Source organism: Carassius carassius, chromosome 7, assembly GCF_963082965.1.
Source record: "Carassius carassius chromosome 7, fCarCar2.1, whole genome shotgun sequence".
Classification (NCBI taxonomy): Eukaryota; Metazoa; Chordata; class Actinopteri; order Cypriniformes; family Cyprinidae; genus Carassius; species Carassius carassius.
In genome coordinates this window covers 37,992,449-38,014,836 of record NC_081761.1, presented here as the reverse complement: position 1 = coordinate 38,014,836, position 22,388 = coordinate 37,992,449, and the positions used below count along the sequence as shown (strand labels likewise).

Sequence of the window (22,388 nt, the reverse complement as noted above, 5' to 3'; positions counted from 1 at the left end):
AAAAGTAGTACATGCGTCACCCCTTTATATTAATTTTATTACTTAAATAGGCTATAGCCTACAGGAAAATAAGCGTTATGACTGCTCGCACAAAGCTTACCACAAAGAATCGGTAATGATTATGAATGTGTCTGAATTAGCAAGGAGACATTAATTGTTTAGTAATAAACTGGTGTTTTCTGTGTCGCTGCTAAGATGAAGTTGACCATGCGGACTCGCCATGAACGCCAGAGAGAAATGCACATTTCATATGGATTACAACATCAGAGAGTAGCCTATTTATTGAATATTTGATTTGAATATTTTTGTTTAAAAGTAGATATGAATGTGTGTGATGTACGGCACGATAAATGCTCGTCACTTCTGCTTCCGAAACTTGGTCAGCCTGTGGGTTATTTGGTTTATTGAAAACGATTGCACTGATTTGCATGTTTCTTGATTATGTGTTTTTTTTTCTGTGGTACTCACATGCACCATGTCACTTCATGTAGTATTCTCCACCAGAAAAACTGCTTTTGCATAAAATGCAAAAAACTCTCTCTGCTTAGCCATCTACAGGTATTAACCAACAGTATGTTGTGGTCCAATCGCTATTACAAATGCATCTTCTCTTTTTCGTGGCCATGGCTGCTTAACCTGACCATGCAGCATGCGCGCTCTCCAATTTGAGATTGTTGACAACGTTGAGGACGCATTCATGCGCCAGTAAGTTTGATGACGTACGACTCAGCCTATCGACTAGCGCTTTTATTGCTCTCCTCTGAACTATTGGACATAAGTTTACAGTACGGCTATTAAAGTATCCATATATTTATTAGCTAGGCTCGAATTAAAAAGCGGGACAGATGCTCAATTTGCATGAGGCGGGACAAAGGGTAAAATTGCTGTACAGTACAACAAAGCGGTACAGGTGGTCACTCTATTCGCACCAGTTATTCAGCCAATAAAGTGTAGGCAAATGTATTTCAAAATTGTGTCTAGTACTATATAAATTACAAAGGTTTAATTGGCATCTTTATTTCAAATGACCCGATCGACCGCGACCCAAATATCATAAAAAATTTTTTTGGATGACTCGTAACCGCAGGCACCCGCTCATTTCAGATCAACCCGCGCATCACTGATATCCACCATCACATCTATAGCGTCATTAAATCTGATTTACATGGATTACTGTAGGTCTCCTCCTGGTGGCCACCATGATCGGATCACATGAGCAGTCTGGTATTAATAACCCTTTATGTTTGGACACTTTCACTTGTGGAACAAATGAACCATGACTGGATAAAACATTTCTATAATAGTAAAATATAATTGTGAAAATTGTCACTCATGTTTGATGCCGCATGCTATTAGGTGTCAGTATAAAGTCAGAGATCAGTCGTATCAGTCAACAGTACTGTACTGACTCATGTTCTCTCTTTCAGGGACTGTTATTATCTCGGCATCCCAAACAGCTTTGACCATCAGCGTCTGCTGAAATCTGCTCGAGTCTGTAAAGTCGAAGGGTCGAATCACATCTGCTTCAGAGACAAGGTACATGATACACAAGATCCCTCGTCAACCAGTGCTTATTCCATGGCTGATTGTTTTCAGTCTGTTTGAAAGCACTGCAAGTCTCACATGCATATAAAACAACAAAACGCTGACTTTAGTTGCTCTGTGCACTATGACAGTCACCCAGTCTTTAGTCATCTTACAAGTTTCCACTTCAGCTAAATTTAAGAGTGATATTTATGAATGAAAATCGAAACCCTTTATATTTCAATATCTGCAACTTAATGTAAGTTATCATGTAAAACCATTTAATGTTTTCCATTGAATTTTTGTGTCATTCTTTCTCTCACAGGTGGCAGATAATATTTATGACATGTTTCACACCCGCTACACTCTGTATCAGCAGGCCTACCAGCACAAGATCGGCAACATCATCGAAGACAAGTACATTTTTATTGTATTATTATTATTATTATTATTATTATTATTATTATTATTCAGTTAAAAACTTCTTTATAATGCATTCTTTTTTTTTATTTGTTCATTAGAATCATAAAAGCTCTCTTAGAAGCTAAAGACCCGCTTGAGATCTCATCAATTTCAGAAGATGATTTCAAGCAGAAGATCGAAAATATCGAAAAAAGCTCGCAAAAACGCAAAATGAAGACACATGAAGATGAAAAGACTGCAAAGTTCATTAAACTGACAGGTAAGTTGTAAACATGGAAGAACTTTAAAAATTCTACTTCTTGTCATTTGACCAGAAGAGTTTCCTTTAAATTGTTCTCATTCTATCAGATCACATCTTTGAGGAGATCTTGTACTCAAGTGATGTCAGGCTGAAAGATGCCCGAAAAGAGCTTGAGGATGTTGTGATGCGACGCCTGCCAAAGTGTGTGGGAGAGACTCGACTACAAGAAACTGAAAAGAAAGATGAAGAGTCCTTCAAGGTAGAAGAAATTATAGAAAATACAATGTTTTATTTAACTGCCATCTTCAACTTAGATTTTTTCAAACATTGTGGAGGGCACTGAATTTACAATGTTAAATACACAGTGACATACACAGATAATAACACACACTCATATAGATCATTTGTTTTCATTTGCTTGAACTGAAATCCACATTTCTACAGGCTGAGTGGCAAACAGCGGTGGCCGAGTGGAACAAACTTCACCCAGATCTGGTCTTGTATCAGAAGGATTTCAGCACTGAAGTATGCTGTGTTCAAAACAACATTACTACAGTCTTTATATTTTTATTAGTGCTGTCAATCAATACAAATAAATCAATAAACAAATTTCACATTTTTTATTACATTAATCGCAAACCCAAAATGAAAAGGTATCTGCTCAAGAGTCTTTCTGACTAGATACATAATCAACCTATGTTCAAAAAGCTGACACTTCAAAGTTTACTGTTCAAGAATCAGAATTACTTAGACTGTTATTATAATAAAGATATATGAGCTCAAACACAAAAACAAAAATAAAAATATTAAAAACATATTTTTTAAATGTATAAAAAAGATGTTGATACAGGATATGAGTTTAGAAACACAATACAGCTAAAGCCACAAGTCTACCAAAGCTTCAATTGAAATTTCATAATCTAATCTGTAAAACTGTGAATTTTATGAAATATTTTCTAAGGCCATGTCATGTGTGTTTTTAGAGAAGGCAAATCTGATTGATTTATGGTCCTTGTTATCTAAACTCTCATGTAAAGCTCTGCTGTGTGCTGTCTCTATATGTTCGGCTCTAAATACTCCCCCATTCATGATTCTATTGTTTTCATGAAACGAGTCTTTCACACCTCCTTCAGGTATGACACATTATCCACATTATTCTTTTATCATTATTCTTTATTCTTTTTGGTAACTTTATGACTTAACTGACCCCAAAATTGCATGCACATAGGTTATTTTTCAGTTTGATATTAAATGATAAATGCTACAGCGTCTGAAACATCTCCGGTTTGATGTGATCCTAAAGACGTTCTGTGACTGAATAAAAAAAAAGAAAGAGAGAGAGACAGACAGATGCAGCAGTTATGAGTGGAGTGACCTTTCTAGATCCGCCCTGGGTTAATTACATTAAATATTTTTATACTGAAAAAAAAATGCCTACGTTAATGCGTTAATTTTGACAGCATTAAAAAAATTTTTGCACTTTTTTTTATCAACTGTTTAGTAACTGTAACATTGTAAATCTCCTCTCACAGGTGATTAAACTGGATTATAATAAGAAGGCTGAAAACCCTATCAACAGTGTCTATTTCTACAGAAAGAAGCAGCAGAATAAAGGCCGCAAGATTAGGAAATATGAGGTACTCCTACCACTGTGCTGAACTTTCCACTTCAAAAATGATCAACATTTTAGAAAAAACTTTTTGTAGAATTAGTAATTATTTGAGGGCCGCTATTATCAAAGATGATTGACAGTTACACAGCAAAATCCCCAGTGTTAATTTAACACTCTGAGTGTGGACACATATAAACACTAAAGCAGTGTTAAACGTAACACTGAAGCAGAGTTGAGGTTAATGAGATAATTAAGAAGGTAATTGAGTCATGATTGACCAATATTGAAGACACCTAATGTTAACAAGCAGAATCACCAAACGAGAAAAATCGCAATTTGTGTGTCACCATTATAGTGTTCAGTGTTTGCTTTAGTTGGGATCTTGGCTTGTGACGTTTTAAATTTAAAGTTTGTGTGTCAAGCCAAGAGTTAAAATCATTGGGTGTTGATGATTATGTTTTAATGTAATCGTTGCTTGATCTTAATCACTGAACTAATTTACAGTCTCTTTTCTAAGATTATTGATTGTAACAGCTTTGATTCCAAAATGAAAGAGTTTGTATTTTCTATACATTTTGTAAGCATCTCTTGCAAGTGATTCTGATTTTTTTTTTATTTATTAAAGAGTTTTAATTTTAGGCACACACAGATAACAAAAAGCAGCGTATGAATCTCAACAACGGTGACAAACAGCATATTCAGATAAACAGATCTACTCTGAACATCACAAAACTAGATACAAAAAAAAATCACATAAAACAGCAAAAATAAAATATAGTTAGAATAAAAAGTTAAAAAGACAGTTCAGCTCATAATTTTTTCATGCCGCAATGTATGATGGGAGCCATGGATGAGTTTTTATTGGCTACAACATGCTTTTTTGATGGTCACCATTGTTGTGATGCTCAGGATGATTCTTGATGTCTGTGTGTCTAAACTAAATATTTTTTTCATTGTGTAGAACTAACTTTTTTTTAAAAATGTTATATTATGGCAAAAATGCTGGATTACTTTTTTTTCCACATAATTTATGTACACAGTAAAGAAACCTGAACTCAGGCATTCAGGTCACTGCATGACAATTACCCAAACCACAATCAACACCACATGATTGCCTTTGCTCTGGTCTGTCTGTATGTTATAACTCAGTTACCACAGCCACACAACATCTAGAGTTAATAACTGAAGGGTCAAGATCCCAACTAAAGCAAACACTGACCACTATAATGGTGACACACAAATTGTGATTTTTCTCAGTTGGTGATTCTGCTTGTTAACATCAGGTGTCTTCAATAATGGTCAATTATAACTCAATTAACTTCTTAATTATCTCATTAACCTCAACTCTGCTTCAGTGTTACTTTTAACACTGCTTCAGTGTTTATATGTGTCCACACTCAGAGTGTTAAATTAACACTGTGTACCTTTTTATTTTGCTGTGTACCTCACTGTGTGGATTGATGATATGATCATGGTTCTGTTGTGGCAGGCAGAGAGAGCAAACCCCCTGGCAGTAGACAGAACAGAATCAACACCAATGTATTGAAGATATCATTAATGTTATTAGCATCAATTTTAATATAACAACACATGTCTGTGGATGGATCAGGGTAATTAGCTTCTGAGCAAAATAAGCATGCTATGATAGTGTATTCCTAAAGGAATCATGGATCAGATGAGTCTGCTGATACAAGTTTGCTGATTGTGATCTGCATAAACCAACTGTATGCTTGATTTTATTACAACACTTAATGAAGTGATTGCTCAAGCAATAAATAGCAGCTTGCATTCACAGTCAGTTTTTCCATTACACAGCTGCTTGTGAGCTAACAGTTGGCCTAATCTGTCAGACTGTAGGAAAATTATATCTTAAGTGAAACAGCAGCTTGTTTTGTTTATTATATATTTTTCAAAACTGTAAAAAAATTATAAATAAATAACTATTTGTTAGTCAATATTAATTTGTTCCAAAAGTCATTGATAATAGTGAGGTTAAAGGAATAGTTTTCCCAAAAATGAAAATTCTGTCATTAATTACTCACTCTCATGTTGTTTCAAACCCATCTTAAAGCTCTCGGATTTCATCAAAATATCTTAATTTGTGATTTGAAGATGAACAAAGGTCTTACAGGTTTGAAAAGACATGAGGTTGAGTAATCAATGACAGAATTTTCATTTTTGGGTGAACAATCTCTTTAAGTGAGTGGTATTCAAATGGTCATATAACAACTTTTATTTCAATAGTCACAAAAAAAGACATCAGGGAAACTTACTTTGGGTAAAAAGCAAGTTTTCTAGATCTGTAATGACTGATCAACAAGTTGATTTCACTTGTATCTCAGGTATCCAGTCTGCTGCCGAAGAAGTTTAGTGAACATGTTGGTCGAGTTTCCTACACAAAAAACTCTGATGAGGAGGAGAAGGACGCTAAGGAATGCTTTATATGGTGGCGCCTTGGCAAGGTGATTGTTTATGGTTTGTTTGTCATTCCTGCAGATCTGACACACACAGACACAGTGTGTAAGCCACACAAAAAACAGTATAATGAGCACATAAGCTGTGTTTTCATATATAATGCCAGTTTAACATTAAGTGACAATCTTGTTCTCTTTGACTCATTGGAGAGAAAGGTGCTTAATCACAAGTGATATATAAAATGTGCGCATAATTTTTTTTTTTTTTTTCTTGTAACTTTGGATGGAAACCCGGCTATACACAGCAAAATCTCCAGTGTTAATTTTAGTTTTTTTTTTTTTCATTTTTTAATTTGAGTTAATTTTTTAATTTTCTGCTCGTTAACATCAGTTGTCTTCAATAATGCTCAATCATAATTCAATTAACTTCTTAATTATCTCATTAACTTCAACTCTGCTTCAGTGTTACTTTTAACACTGCTTCAGTGTTTATATGTGTCAACACTCAGAGTGTTAAATTAACACTGGGGATTTTGCTGTGTAGTCAAGGTGTTTTGATGTTGTCTCAAAACAGCACAATTACCTGGATTAAAAAAAAAAAAACTCACCCTCTCTCTTCTCTCTCTTTTTCTTCAAGTGTGTAATTGAGCTATACGACCAGAATGAGTTTAAGGGTACCAAGTGTGTGGTCACAGGGAACAGTTCATCATTGGACCGCTGCAGTATAACAGAGGTTCGCTCCTGTAAGGTGATCCGAGGCATCTGGAAGCTCTGGAAGGGTCGTGGCTACAATGGAGATGATTACCTACTGAAGGAGGGACAGTATCCCAATCTTAAGGCATTAAGCGATAGCATATCCACTGCTTCTGCTCCTGCTCCTGCTCCCACTCCCGCTCCCGTTCCTGATCCTGCTTGGTGTCTTGAATGTCTGCCATTTACGATCCAACTCTATGAAAAGGAGAATTTTGAAGGCCCAATCTTTGAAACAACAGTTGACCTTCATTCATTGGACATTCCTGGTATAAAGGAGGTCCGCTCCTGTAAGGTGCTGAGTGGTCTCTGGGATCTCTATGAGGGTCCTGGCTATGCTGAACCCCGTTACCAACTGAAGGTGGGGGAGTATCCCAATCCTGGGTCGTGGGGCAATGGCAACACTGCTCCTGCTCTGTCTGTGAAACGTCTGACATCTTATAAGATCAAGCTTTTTGAAAATGAAGATTTTGAAGAGCCAATGCATGAGACAACAGTTGACCATCATTCATTTCACGGCTGTGGTATAAATGAGGTCCGCTCCTGTAAGGTGCTCAGAGGTCTCTGGGATCTCTATGAGGGTCCTGAATATGCTGAACCCTGTCACCAACTGATGGAGGGGGAAGAGTATCCCAATCCTGGGTCATGGGGCAATGACAACACTGCTCCTGCTCGGTCTGTGAAACGTGTGACAGAGTAAATTCTATAACTGCATCCATCTTTTGCTCTCATTCATCTTTAAAGTAGGACTGTCCATTTAAATCATTAATTTGATGTTTAATTACAATTTCTAAACAAAAAGTCTAATCAGTGATTTACTCTGCTCTCAAAAAATTGTAATATGTTTTACTTTATCTTAATTGTTTTCTCTGCAAATGGCAATATATACTCTGAATTGGGAATAACTTTAATTACGTATCCTGTCATGATAGCATGTCATGCAATTAATTTGATTTCACAGATGCTTTTATCCAAAGTGTATAGAAAAGGAGTAACGCCAGGATTGAATGCTTACAACTGATTGACAGCTACTGAAGCCACATGTGCCTAAATGAGATTATTTTGTGAATAAAGCGTGTGGTAGATGCTGCTGAAAAAGAGCAGTGCAATGAAATATCAGTGATGAGTAAATCAGTTTAAAGAAACAGCTATTAAACTATAGTGGGGAAGATTTTACCTTGATTTTACTTCTTCACGAATGCAGTAGACTGATATTTGGGGCTAATAGCTGATTTATGTTAGTGTTTGAGCAGCTTTCTATATGCATGTTGTTATTATTATTATTATATTCACAATGTGGTGCTGGATGTTGGGTGAACAGATACTAGTTAACAGAAGATAATGGTGAAGGGTTGTGTTATATTAGGACAGGTTTGTTTGGTGATGGATAAATATAGGTAACCGGTGGACCATTTATTTTTTGGTAATTTACTGTATCTGTGTGTGTAGAGTAGAGATCTGGGTACAGTTCTTGCGAGATATTTTGGGGAGTTGTTAATTTTTAGAGATTGAATTTGATATGGAATCAGTCATTTTCTACATCTAATCTTTAATCTTTTAGGATGCAGGAGTTTAGTTATATCTTTTTTGTGTGATTAATGGGAAAACAGGTTATTGGGGGAAAATGTAATGTTTTTCAGTTTGTTATTCTCAAAAACTGACAAAAATAAACTGTAATGCATCAACAACAATGGTGGAGAATTTATTTATTTCTTGTCTAATAAATGTTTGTTTTATTTTATTTTATAACTAATTAATCTGTTTTGATACACTAATTAGAGAGTTTCTAAAGACTAATAAAACCAGCTGGACAGATTTGAACAAAAATCAAAATAAGATAGTGAGAACCAAAATGTGCTGAATATATTTTATTTGTTTTTAATGCACACAGCTGTCATATTTTTACAATATTGCAGCATTTTGATCATATATGAAAATAGAAATTGCTCAAAATAACAGTGGTTTACGCACAAAACAGTCTCAGTAAGTTAATACAGTAGTCGACATTTGAAGTGGATCAAAAAAGTTCATCAAAATTGTCCTAAGACAAGAACACATTTTGATTTAAGAACAACTTTGATGAAAGCTTTTGACCCACTTCAGATGTTGACTATATAGTATATATAGTGTAGATTTTGTACATTCTCCTGATTTTTAAACTATTGTTGGTACAAATGTCCAAAATGTTTACAGTCTGCAGCTTGTTGAGACTGTTTGCCAGTTGATGAATCTGAAAAAGATGATGAAGAAGAACATAAATCTGTGGAGGTAAAAATGGAAGTGTGCAAACTGTTCTGTGTTTTGGCAGGGTTTTGCTCTTTGTGACAAATAGCTTGATGTAAGCTAAATAAAGTAAATGAATAAAAGCTGGAGGATGATTTGTTACTTGTCATTTGAAGGCTATATTGAGATTAAAAATAATACTACTAATAAAATATTTGAATCGGTCTGGATCAATTTGAATATACCTTAATAACCTTTTTATTCTTTTACATCTAAAACGCTTTGTTATTCTTTTACTGATCTGGTCAGTGTTTTACTCTTTTAATTTGTATTGTTGTGCTGGCAGTTACCCAGAAGGTCTTAACTTCTATCTGTGTATTGATAGTTGTGTTGATAAAGCATGTCCTGTTTAAGATCTTGATGTGTGACATTATCATTTATTGAATGTTATGTATAGATATAATGATATAATAAGATGTATGGATAGATTTGGGAACAGTATCTTTACAGGTTTATTTGATGAGGTCATTTCCAGATCCGGTCCCAGCACATTGACAGAGGTCTACAGCTCCTCCTGCAGGAAACATGACGAAACTACACCTTCTGAAGAATCTGTGAAGTGAAAATGAGAACAGAAGCTCACGTGAATAAACTCACTGATGACTGGTAGTATTGGTAGTATTTTCTCCTTTACTTTGTCCTGTATTCTCCAGATTCCAGGTTAAACTCCAGAAAGTGGTTGATATTGTTCTTGACATTAACCTTGCTATGACCGTAGTGGATATGTTGTTCACAACATCCTCTAAAACACCCACTCACCCATCTCAGAGGAACGAAAGTCAAAAACTCCCTTCCCTAGAAACCAGACGACTTATCTACATCTCATCCCCACCCAGGAGTCATACTTGGTCTCAGTTCACTAAACTGTTCTGTCTGTTTTTAGAAATAAATCAAAGGCTAGATAGATAGACAGATTTTTTCTAGATAAGTACGAACAGGAAACCCTTCTTAGAGTACAGCACTTTGTTGAATTCTCGAATGTGAACAGCATCTGTGTGAGTGAAATGGTGGAAGTGAACTTAGTTGCCTTCCAGTACATGATAATGTGTTGTTCTTTTCTAATTGGCAAAAATGAATGAGCAAAAATATATAATGTAGTTGCATGTGAAATTGTCATAAACAGGGCCGGGTGCAGGTTGTACCAGTGGGACCTGTTTGAAGTTGTTTAATTTGTATGTTTGTTCTATTGATTTACTTGTGCTATTTACACAATGTTTAAGTTTTTTCAAGTTTGTAGGTGTCCAGGTACAGAAACTGAATAATCAAATGTAAGATAGCACTGCATAGTCTTCACTGTAAAAATGATATATACAGTCAAAACAGAATTTAATCAGACATCTTCAACATTTCTCACATTATCACAGTTTATTTACTATAGTTTAGAAAATGGTAATAAAATATGACAAGAACTCAGAGTTAAACTGTGTCAGAACAAATTCATCTTGATAATGTCAGATAACTTTGATAGAAAGGTATGTAATAGACACAGTCAACCAAAAATGACAAAATGAATACTTTGTCGACCAATTACTAAGCAATGTTTAGTTCAGTCTGTGGTGTAAAAACGTCGCATTAGCAAGTAAAGAAAAAACACTAGAGCCAAACATGCTCAGGTCAAAGTTTCTGAATAATGTATGGCCCCAATTTTATTTTATTAATTTTTTCAATTTTACTAGTAGTCCACTGTATGAAGAATTTTTGGGTATAACATGTTACAGTTTACTTCATTTTGCTATACTAACTTACATAAATGAACTATAGTGTGGATATCTAGAAGTCTCCCATCTGGATGACAGCACATTTCTATGCATTTCATGTAAATATCAGCTAGAGTGAAGTTATCATATATGATCAGTGTGTGTTTGAGAACTCATCACGTCATGGTTTGATTGATGGCATAGACTCAAGGACCCGGACTGACATGTCTGCAATTTCATTCTCAGTCTAAGTATCTCAAATTTAAGTTATTTGTAATTTGTTTCGTTTACATTGTGTACGTTAGACATAAAAATGCTTTAAGAAGCAAATTTTTTTAGACATTTGACAATACACAAAGATGACAATACAGACATATTTAGATGTTGGCTGGAATATATTCAAATGTTCTGTAAGATCACGGACAGTATAAAAGTGTTCACACATACAGTGATACAAGAGTACAAGCGAAGGGAATGTAGTGATGTGTCTTCAATCTTCTTATTCTTAACAGCATAGAAGCATCTGTCAGTTTACTGCCAAATAGTTTGCTACATAATTTATTGAAATTGTTTAAATTATGTTTTTATTACAATTTATTTTTATTATTTTTTTATCCTGTGAAGCTGCTATTAAAATAAATGAACCTGACAATGCTGCACAAAGTATATCATATTTATGCTGACTTGAGAAAGCAACCATACTGATATTCTATTTAAGATTATTATTATTATTTTGAGACTAAAATTTGTAAATGTATTTCTTCCTAGAGTTTTCAAGCTATAACATCCTAAATAATCTCAGATCTCCAAACCAGTCTGACTTCAGCCTAGAATTGACTACATGATTTTTACCCGTTTTCTATCGATTTTCTCTCTGGAGAAGTCGACGCTAGTTGCCAAAAGTCAGATCCAGTCTGCAGATCTGAGTTGACAGATTTCATAGAAAACGGAGTAGTTTATGATGGTCACAGACTACATTTTTTTAGCTTCAGACTTTAAGTCCATCCAGTTTGAGGAGATCAAACATGTTTGATATTTAAAGATGATTTTAGAACACATATTGATTTAATTTGTCAAGCGTCTCCTAGCAACAAACCACACCTTTCTGCATCAGTTGGTTGTGATCGGAGGGACTTTAAAACACAAGACATCATACATTTACCAAAACTGTGAACAGTCATGAAGGAAAAACTGGTAATCACACAAAAAACTGAGGATCACACACTACCAGACTTTAAAATCTCTTCAGATTTTGTCCTGTGGGTTATCCCAGCCTTTATTGTGCTATATCATTTCTAACCGATTAAACTTACATTCAAAACCAAATACTATAGATATACAAAAGCCATTCACATATCACTTATTAATAGGGAAAACTGCAAAGTGCAATATAACAGATTATTTCCCACCTTCTAAAGGAAAGACCTTCTCGCTGTTATTTTCAGATGTTTTATTGCTTATGAGTTATTGTCTATTAATAAAGCGAAGCCATTACAAATGGTGATGCGTTAAAACTTTATTAAATGAAGAGTCTCTGAGTAATTCAAATACATATAGGTATAACATATTCTTCTGTAACTGAATATAACTATTCAGCCTAAAGAGGCTCGTCCCAGCTGAGCAGTTGTGTTGTTGAGGAGGAATCCAGATCCTGTGGCCATTTAACTGAGTCTCAAAGGTAAGAGCAATTGTTTACAACTGTTATGGGGACATAATATAAGGATTTACCACGACTAACAAATACAACAAAACAAAAGACTCATGTTTATGATTGGTCTAGCCTGGAAAATAAGTTTTTAAATGGTATTTGAGCATAAGGAACAACATTTATAAGGCAGTTCATTTCAGATTTTGTTGCTGATATATGTAATTTAATTGTGAGCTCAGCAACCAGTTTTTCAGATTTGCCCCAGTTATTGATTATTTATGCTGCACTGTAAAACCCGACAAGTTAACTTAACTCAAACCGTTTGAGTAAACAGATTGCCTTGATTTAAATCATGTAAGTTTTGAAACTTTGCATTCAAGTAATTAAGTGATTAACTAAGTGCTGATTGTGAATTAGTGATGAACAGCTGCTGTTAACAAACAGAATCACTGAAGAAAAGAGAAACACAAGAACTACTACAACTGACTTCAGACACAGCCTTAGATGAAATCAACTGAAATAAAATACATGAAATCTCTCAAGATCTGATTAAACAACCCCACAAACAGCATCACCAGCTCCACTTATTAATAACCAGACTGACTTTATTTCTGTCAGACGTCTACAGAAGATCTTATTGAGAATGAACTAAGGTTTAGATGTTGATTTATTGTTTCATTTGAAGTAACCATGTTAGAGATCAGTGTTTGCTTTAGTTGAGCTCTTGACCCTTGATTTCTATTTTAGTCTTTTCTCTGGCTGTTATAACCGTGTGTTTCTAAAACACATTTGTTGTAATTCAAAAGTAAAGTAATTGGTTTGACCAATTACTGGCATAGAAGAAAAATATATGTGTACAAAATGTTTATAAAGTCATTTTTATATTAACTGATTATCACAGAACCACTGGCTCTTAGTGTCACTTTTTACTAGAACCACTTCTACAAATTACACTACACCTACTTCATCAAAGATTAGACTCTGTACGGCTCAATAGTTGTGAACAATAATGAATAATTATCATCACCAATATAGAGTATAACAACCTACACCTAGGTACAGGTTAACAACTGATGACTTTTCTTCTGGGCTTTTGAGTTACAACAAATGTGTTTTAGAAACACACGGTTATAACAGCCAGAGAAAAGACTTAGACGGAAATCAAGGGTCAAGAGCCCAACTAAAGCAAACACTGATCTCTAACATGGTTACTTCAAATGAAACAATAAATCAACATCTAAACCTTCATTCTCAATAAGATCTTCTGTAGACGTCTGACAGAAATAAAGTCAGTCTGGTTATTAATAAGTGGAGCTGGTGATGCTGTTTGTGGGGTTGTTTAATCAGATCTTGAGAGATTTCATGTATTTTATTTCAGTTGATTTCATCTAAGGCTGTGTCTGAAGTCAGTTGTAGTAGTTCTCGTGTTTCTCTTTTCTTCAGTGATTCTGTTTGTTAACAGCAGCTGTTCATCACTACTTTACAATTATCACTTTAATTGTTACTTTAATTACAAAGGTTTAAAACTTACGTGGTTTAAATCAAGGCAATCTGTTTACTCAAACGATTTGAGTTAAGTTACTTGTCGGGTTGTACAGTGTTGATAAAGAATCTACATAATTTACTTTAAACATTTTGCTTTTTATTTTATCTTTTATAAATTAATTTAGCATACTTTATCTTTTCCTTTGTGTTAATATTATGATGTTTAAAATCAACGTGTATTTTTCAATGTGTAAATTTCTTAGAATCATGTGAGGGACAGCTGGAGAAACATGTGCAGGAACAACAACTTGAATGCACAGCACTTCCAAATTTATGTATGTATTAAAAAATGTGTGTAAAAAAAAAAAAAAAAATTCTGCATTTCTTCTTCCTCATCGTTTAAATTGGCTTCTCTTTCAGTTTCTTGAAATGGGTTTTGGGAAAGGAGGAGGAAACCTCCTTGACAATGTCTATTTCTACAACAAGAGGGACAGGAACACAGCATCCAGGATTCAGTCGTATCAGGTACACGTTCATCTGTATGAGCAGCTTTATCACACAGTTTTCATCTCATGATGAGAGATCGTAAATGGATTGTGCTTTTACTCTTCTCCCTGCAGGTGTCCAGTCTGAAGCCAGTGAAGTTTCATGAGAAGCTTGTGAGAGTTTACTGTACAGACATGGATCAGAGGGTTCAGAGGAAAGCCGAGCGACACTTCCATAAATGGTGCACAGACAATAGAGACACCTTCATTGAGTTCGGCCCTGTTTTAGATGATGATGACTCAGGTAACACCTATTGTGCTAACAAGCTAATATAATTATTGGTGCATTCATATTCTCTAGTTTGTGTATTTTAATTCTCATTTTAAACTACTTGTTATATTGCAGGAGAAGGAGCACATTGAACCATCAATACATGCTGAAAACAGAACATAAGAGCCATTTGATATTTTATCTGCTCTTAAAAGCATATAGATCATGTAAGTCTAAACAAAATATCTAGTGCATGTATTTATTTGATTTACATAACATTAAGACAATATTAAAGTAAAGTGAAATTGTGAAGTAGCAGCTTTCTCTCTCTCTCTCTCTCTCGCTATATATCTTGGGTTTTTTAATGGGTTTTATCATTTACAGTTATCATCATTACAATGTGTGTAATCAAATAATAATATGAAAATATAATTGTAAAAGTTTTACAAACTTTATATCAGTTTCAAAGCAAGAAACAAATATATGTATCTTTTTAAAATGTGGACCTTCATTGAGACATTAAAAATTTTAGATGGTTTAGATTGCATCATTAATAAAACTTACATTTTATTCTAACCCTGTGTTATATTATCTGTTTTTCTCTTAATTGGGTTATATATTTTTTTCTTGTCTTGCACCTTATAATGCATTGTACAATCTCATGAACTGTAACCAGTTAAAACATAAAAACACTTATCAATTAATTGCTACACTATGCATTTTAAATGAGTTTATAATTATTTATGACAACGTATAATGTATTACAATGTACATTATGAATAATTATAAAGTTTTATAACTATTATAACTTTAATAACTCTTGATAATGCATATATAATGGCTTTAAGTGTTGCCAAAACATTAATACAATTAATAACTTTACCTTTTTATTTGACTAAATAATTGTTCAAATTTTACTATAACAAATAACATAGAGTACTTTTAAGTCCAATGATTTATTTTTTCTTGTTCTTGCGTTTGTTTTGATTGTCATATGCTTGTTAGACCACTGTGTGGCAGTAGTGTTTTCTTCCCCTCTATTTTCTTCTCCCAAGCAGGGGACATCCCAATCTCAGGAAAAATATATCATCTTACATGTTTAATGTTGAATATTCAGTTAACAGTTGTGTACCTGTAAATGCATATGCTTATACATGTTTGAAATAAAATGCATTTACAAAATGTGTTCAATGATGCAGGCAAGTGTTTATTTTCTTAAAATACCATTTTAACCAACTAGCAGTTGCCAAGGGGTAATCAGTCTTACTTTTCTACAAATTAAACCAATCTACCTTTCATAACTGAATTAAAGAAGTAAAAAACGTTGGGTTGTTTTTTTAACCTAACCGTTGGGTTACACATATTGGGTCAATGTGTTGGGTTATATTAAAATTTGTTGGGTCATTTTTTTTTTCGTTGTTGGGTTATTTTTAGTTATATCCCAACTGTTGGGTTCAATATGTTTCCCGCTTCACTCCGGTTCAAATTTTAACGGTCCAGGCAGCCTGCATGATTATGAAAGGTAAGTAACTGTTAATATAATCGTATGAAGTATGTTACTGTTATAGCATTAAGTAATGTGTCTGACATGTTAATTATTATTTTTTTATACATTAAAAAAGTTTATATTCCCTTTAGTGCGTTTGTTTCCCCCAGAGAATCACTGAACACTGTACAAAAAGTACTGTAGAATTTACAGGATTTTACTGGCAAAAAAGTTGCCAATAAAATCCTGTAAACATGATGTTAACTGCTGTAAAATGGATTACAGGAAATTACTGCAAAGCAAATTACAGTTAATTGCTGTACACTGTAAAAAAAAAAAGTAGTAGTAAAAAAAGAGCAGTGTTCATCATTTACGCTGCGCCCAGGGACCAGCTGGGGGTTCGGTGCCTTGCTCAAGGACACTTAAGCACTTTTTTTTTATTATTGAAAGTTTGTGTCCAAAGCACAAGGACATGTGTCTTGTATATTAACTTCTTTACTCAATGCATTTTACACTGAACTCAACACATGGTACATAATGCATGTTAAATAAATCCAGTGTTATAATTATACCTTCATACGTTAGCAGTCTTGTGGCATGAAGTCACATGTATTTAACATTTTTTTTTTAAAGGAACTATTACGTGAAAATTACTATATTGCGTAATTTAACATCAACCTAATCCACTGGGCAAAGTTACATCTTTTTATGTTTTTGCAGACGTTGAAAAGACGTCCTCTGAGGAGACAGAATGTTTTTATGATGTCTTTTTTTAAAATGTTTTTTATGTCTTCTGTAAGTTTGATATAGACGTTCACAGATCCTCCTTACAAGGTTCTGTGACTTTATTTCTGTCAGACATCTAAAGAAGCTCTTATTGAGAATTAACAGAGGTTTAAATGTTGATATTTGATTCATTTGAAGTCACCATTGTGGTGGACAGTGTTTGGTTTAGTTGGGATCTTGGTCCAGTTGCTTCTTGTGTCAGCTTGTCTCTTGCTGCTATAACGTGTATAAAAACACTGTTTTTGTGGTGAAGAAAGATAAAATTTTAAAAACATATGGTCTTTTACTTATTTAGACTATTTGAGTAATATAAAGTCGTGGCCTAGTGGTTAGAGAGTTTGACTCTTAACCCTAGGGTTGTGGGTTTGAAACCCGGGCCGGCAATAACACGACTGAGGTGTCCTTGGGCACCGCGGCATAAATGAAGAACAATGCTCTTTTTTACTTTTTTTTTTTTACATAGTGTACAGCAATTAACTGTGATTTGCTTTGCAGTAATTTCCTGTAATCCATTTTACATAAATTAACATAATTTTTACAGGATTTTATTGGCGACTCTTTTGCCAGTAAAATCCTGTAAATTGTACAGTACATTTTTTACAGTGAATGCTATTCCAGTTTGTTCGCCAGCATTAATACATTAAAAGATTAGCTGCAAAACTTTTCAGACAAGTATTACTTAAAATTAATAAAAATGTCTGGTGAAATGTGAAAGTTTGACGAAATCATTAGAATTAAGCTAGAAAAGCCGCACGGATCATTTATCGGATCGGACCAGTGAAAGAAGCTGCTCGAGCTGAGCTCACACAGTCATGCGACAGACAGCAGACTCCTTGAGAATCGTTTGAAAGAACCTGCAATTTCCTTTAAAAAAGTTCAAAACCCAGACGAAAGAAAAGCGCGGTCGTGAGGCAATCTGCTCTTTCTGCAGAAATTTATACCTGTGCCCCAAATTTACATAACGTTACTCCTACAACCAACCTTTAAGAGGGGAGCGTAAAACAGAAGCCATATTCTACTTAGCACACCAGCACTAATTAATTATACAGTAAAAGTGTTTTAATGGTTTATTCATATTGAATATTGTTATGCATCTATCAGTTGTTGTTTTTTTTTTACTTATGCTTTCTCTGTACTTTTGTCATTTAAAGGCCTCAGTGCAGAAATTGTCTTTAAAACCCTTCCTGCCATCTGCACCATACCACACAAATGGAAAAATGGTGTGCACATCATACACTGAAATGAAGCGGTCCTTCATTGACATTCAACCTGTAAGTAAAAGCAACACTTAAAATTACAGTGCCGTGTGTAGTCAAGTCACCTTTATTTATTTTGTATAAGACACATTTTTGGGTGAATTATCACTTCAACCAATTTAAATTCGCTATAGCTTTTAACTCATTTAAATTCACTCATTTGTAAAGTGAGTGTATCAATGAAATATCATCACAATGCATGCTAACGGAACTTTTCGTTTTATTCTTTTAAGGTTGGCACTAATAAGTGCTGCACTTGAATCATGAGACAAGCCAGAATCCACATGTCCTGGTGCTTGGTGACAGGGAAAACTCCTCCCAAGATTTGATTATTTTAAACAGGGAGGCGATGGAACAGAAGCTGATACTATAAGCAGTCGATCTGTGTTTCAAACTTTTCTTTTTATATGACATTTACTACCTAAAGCCCTCTGCTCCCATTTGAGAGTTTTTGTAACACACAGTCTTTAATAGTTTCTTCTGCACACTGTCTCCTCCTTAAAAACTTTGTATTTAGTAATCAGTAAAAAAACTTTTTTATTTTGGTGATCATCAGTAGGTCCAGCAGCTGGTATATTTTTTATTATTAATACTTGATTTTATGATTATTTTTTGTTTTATTGTTATATGTTATGTTCATTTTATTTCATTTATTTAATCCATCCAAGTGCACACACACAGCAGTGAGAAGTGAACACACACCCAGAGCAGTGAGCAGCTATAGATCCAGCACCCAGGGAGCAACTGGGGGTTCAGTGCCTTGCTCAAGAGTATTGAGAGTGGGAGAATGTCAGTTGTATTTTTACACATTCTTGTACATTTAAATAAAATATTTTAAAATATATTTGTAAATGTGTTATTTGCATATTAAAATAAGCAGTTTCAAAATATGGTTTTATTAAGTCATTTTTAATAAAAATACTGATGTTAATTAATATAAATAATTAACTCAACTGTTGGGTAACTTTTAACCCAACAGGATTTTAACCCAGTGGGTTGGGTTGAAATAACCCACAGATGGGAAGGTGCTATACCAACCCATAGTTGGATTATAGGTTGGGTTATTTTTAACCCAATTTTTTTTAGTGTGCAGTCTTGAAGAAAAACATTTTCGCCAATATATGTCAGTTTATGTTTACTTTTAAACATAAACATTTCAAGCAGAATGTTCAGTTATGTGTTATATGTATTAGTATAGTCTCTTATTTCCTCTACTTTCACTTTCGTTTTTAGCTCGGTTCATGAGGACACTCTCGCTCCCTCTAGCGGCGCAGAGTAGCAGCACACTCTCCTCTGACACACTTAAGCTGTGCTGTTACACATTTTATATCTGCCTACACACATTTCCAAAACATTGCCTCTTCTTATATATCAAAAGTTCACTCACAAATCAAAGAGCTGCACACACACAATGCAAAATTGCATCTCGTCCAAAATGAATCCCTGCATTTAAAATATTACAAACTTATCTCAGAAGCAAACATCTGTGAAGACCTTTGCCGTAATATTAAAAAAAAAGAAGTTTTTGTTGTTGTTGTTTCTTTTTTTCAACTGCTTACTCACAAATTCTTTACGTGTCACACAGTTTCTGAAAGCTGACACTCAAACAGCAGAAGCACACAAGTCACTAAGTAATGCAAATAGTTACTTTTTTAGGGAGTAACTCATTATTCTAATGTACTACTTTTAAAAGTAAGTTTTCCCAACACAGCTGAAAACACATGACTGAAAATTACATTTAACATGGGAACTAGATATCAGAACCGTTTCATGTGGTTTAATAAGGAAAATAAAAGTTAATGCTGATATTCAGCACTCTGTTTCATGACAAACATTTACTACTCTTCTTTAACAGCATTCATTTACTCCTCTAACTCTCATAAACAATCAACTAACAATGACTGGATTGATGAACTCTCTGAACAAATCCTTCCACAAACAGAGACGGTCCGTATACTCAGTAAATATGAGATCACATGTGTTTTGTTAAGCTTTGCTGTACAATGTAAATCAAATATTTTCCTACCCATAAGAATAAACAGTGTTTCCATTGAAAACACATTGTGCTATTAGGCTTACAAAAGAAAAGCAAAAACATAAACCTGAATGGACATATGTAAGAGTTATAGAAGACAAAAAGAACAAACTACAGCTGAGATAACAGACATATGTCATATACAATGACATTATTAGAAATCAGTGGATATAACAACAAAATATTTAGATCTTTGTATTGCAGTGTATGTTTGAACCAAATAAAATTGCAGTGACTTCTGTCTGATTTGATAGATATTTATATAAGTATACATATCTTATAAGTACTATTTATGAAGAAAATATACTGCAATTTTTACATAGTGTAAGTATCTGTCAATAATTGCTCAAGTGAAAAGATTTTAACAAATGCAACCTAAGTTAAAAAGACTGAAAATACAACTTGTGCTGATTGTAGACAACACAAATGACACTGATGTTCACTCACGCTAGTGTTTTTAGTGCTTGTTTTTCAAATGTCTGTTTTAAATCGTATGATTTTCCATTTTAAAATTACATTTCCATGCATGTAAATGACATATTTATCTACAAATACAGATTGAGCTGTAGATACTGTAAATGTTGTATAAAAGAGTTAATAAAAACCTGTGTGATTTTTCCTGAAACAGAAAGTAACACAGTGGCCTTATCTACTCAATATTCACAACAACTGTATTTAGATCTGGAAGGAATCTTGATTGTTCTGTTCAAAATGGGTCTTTCATGAAATGATAACTGATATAATGATTAATATTAGCAACATTCATAAAGCAGATAACCATGAGAGAGTATTGAAATCACAAACAGTTCAGCTGTATGAAGACGATCGTCTCTGCAGCACAAGATCAAGATGAAAACCTGTATCATTCAAAGACTTTCAGTCATTACATCTGCCTCATAATGTAGGTACCTCAACAGAAAAGTGTTCCTATGAATCACAAGCACACACACATATTTGGCTAGATCGCAGGACATCCATATAAAATGTGCTTGATAAAGAATAAAGTGCACAATCTAATAATACTTTCTTAAAGACAATCATGTAAAACAAAATTTAAGTTTCTAATTAAGGACGTCACTGCAGAGAAGAGACAGGAGCAAATGCGTGACATTAGAGATAGTATTAAGGTTACATTTGTCCAGCAGCTCGTGTTTTAATTTGCATGTATGATCAAACATTTCCATTAAGCAGCACCAAAACAAACACCCGTCATTCATCCAACATTTGATTAATAAATTAAATATTTGCATTGCATGCTATCAGAGGTTTGACTGACAAAACCTCACTCAGAAGGTCACTGTATGGACATGTATGGACATGACGAAATCACAGAGCTTCAGGTTTAGGCCAGGAGAGGAAAGTGCCTCAGGACAAGATATATTTGAATGGATGTCCATCTGTCCACAGTGTCTTTGTTCTCTCTTTCAGTTCTGAACACAAAACAGCTTTGATAAGCAATCAGTACAATGAACCATTTTTACATTTCAAGATATCTATAAAGGTGTGTGATATTCCAGTGTCTAATGCACAGATATGTCCTTTCCTCAAACTGCTCTGACAACAACTCATCTAATAAATAAACTCCTCTAATAAATTACTCATCTAATAAAACACAAGAACAGTTTATAATAGGAGAAAACAAGAACAGAATAGTACACAGAAACTAGTTTACTTGTTAAAAAAGCAAAATAAATATAAACTTTAAAATATAAAGTATTGTACTATATATTTATTTAAAATTGCATAATGTTATTTGGATGCCATCCAATACACTTTAGAAGGTCTGTGGAACTTATATAACACATATAAAATAATTATACTCAATGCATCTTTCTCAACAAAATTTATGGAGGTTAAAAGATGCAAACAGCATTTTTTTTACATTTACATGTATATTTACATTAATCTCTCTGCAGTTTTCATCCAAACTGACTTACAAATGAGAATGAAAGCAAACTGCAGCAATTCATTAAAGAGGACACAAAACATTTC

The 22,388-nt window shown here is 34.0% G+C and overlaps 2 protein-coding genes across 2 annotated transcripts in view; both read left to right on the top strand.

Moving 5' to 3' along the window:
- Positions 1-5,346, top strand: part of LOC132144290 (deoxynucleoside triphosphate triphosphohydrolase SAMHD1-like) — a 54,155-nt gene extending 48,809 nt beyond the window's left edge. The window contains exons 12-15 of the mRNA XM_059555069.1: positions 2,296-2,447; positions 2,633-2,713; positions 3,721-3,825; positions 5,290-5,346. Of these exons, the coding sequence (XP_059411052.1) occupies positions 2,296-2,447; positions 2,633-2,713; positions 3,721-3,825; positions 5,290-5,346 (395 nt within the window). The remainder of the gene's footprint in view (positions 1-2,295; positions 2,448-2,632; positions 2,714-3,720; positions 3,826-5,289) is intronic.
- An 8,998-nt stretch (positions 5,347-14,344) lies between these two features.
- Positions 14,345-15,235, top strand: LOC132144170 (deoxynucleoside triphosphate triphosphohydrolase SAMHD1-like). The gene is made up of 4 exons (XM_059554933.1): positions 14,345-14,412; positions 14,498-14,602; positions 14,698-14,866; positions 14,969-15,235. The coding sequence occupies exons 1-4, from the start codon at positions 14,368-14,370 to the stop codon at positions 14,983-14,985; spliced, it is 336 nt and encodes a 111-aa protein (XP_059410916.1). The 5' UTR covers positions 14,345-14,367; the 3' UTR covers positions 14,986-15,235.
- The last annotated feature ends 7,153 nt before the right edge of the window (positions 15,236-22,388 follow it).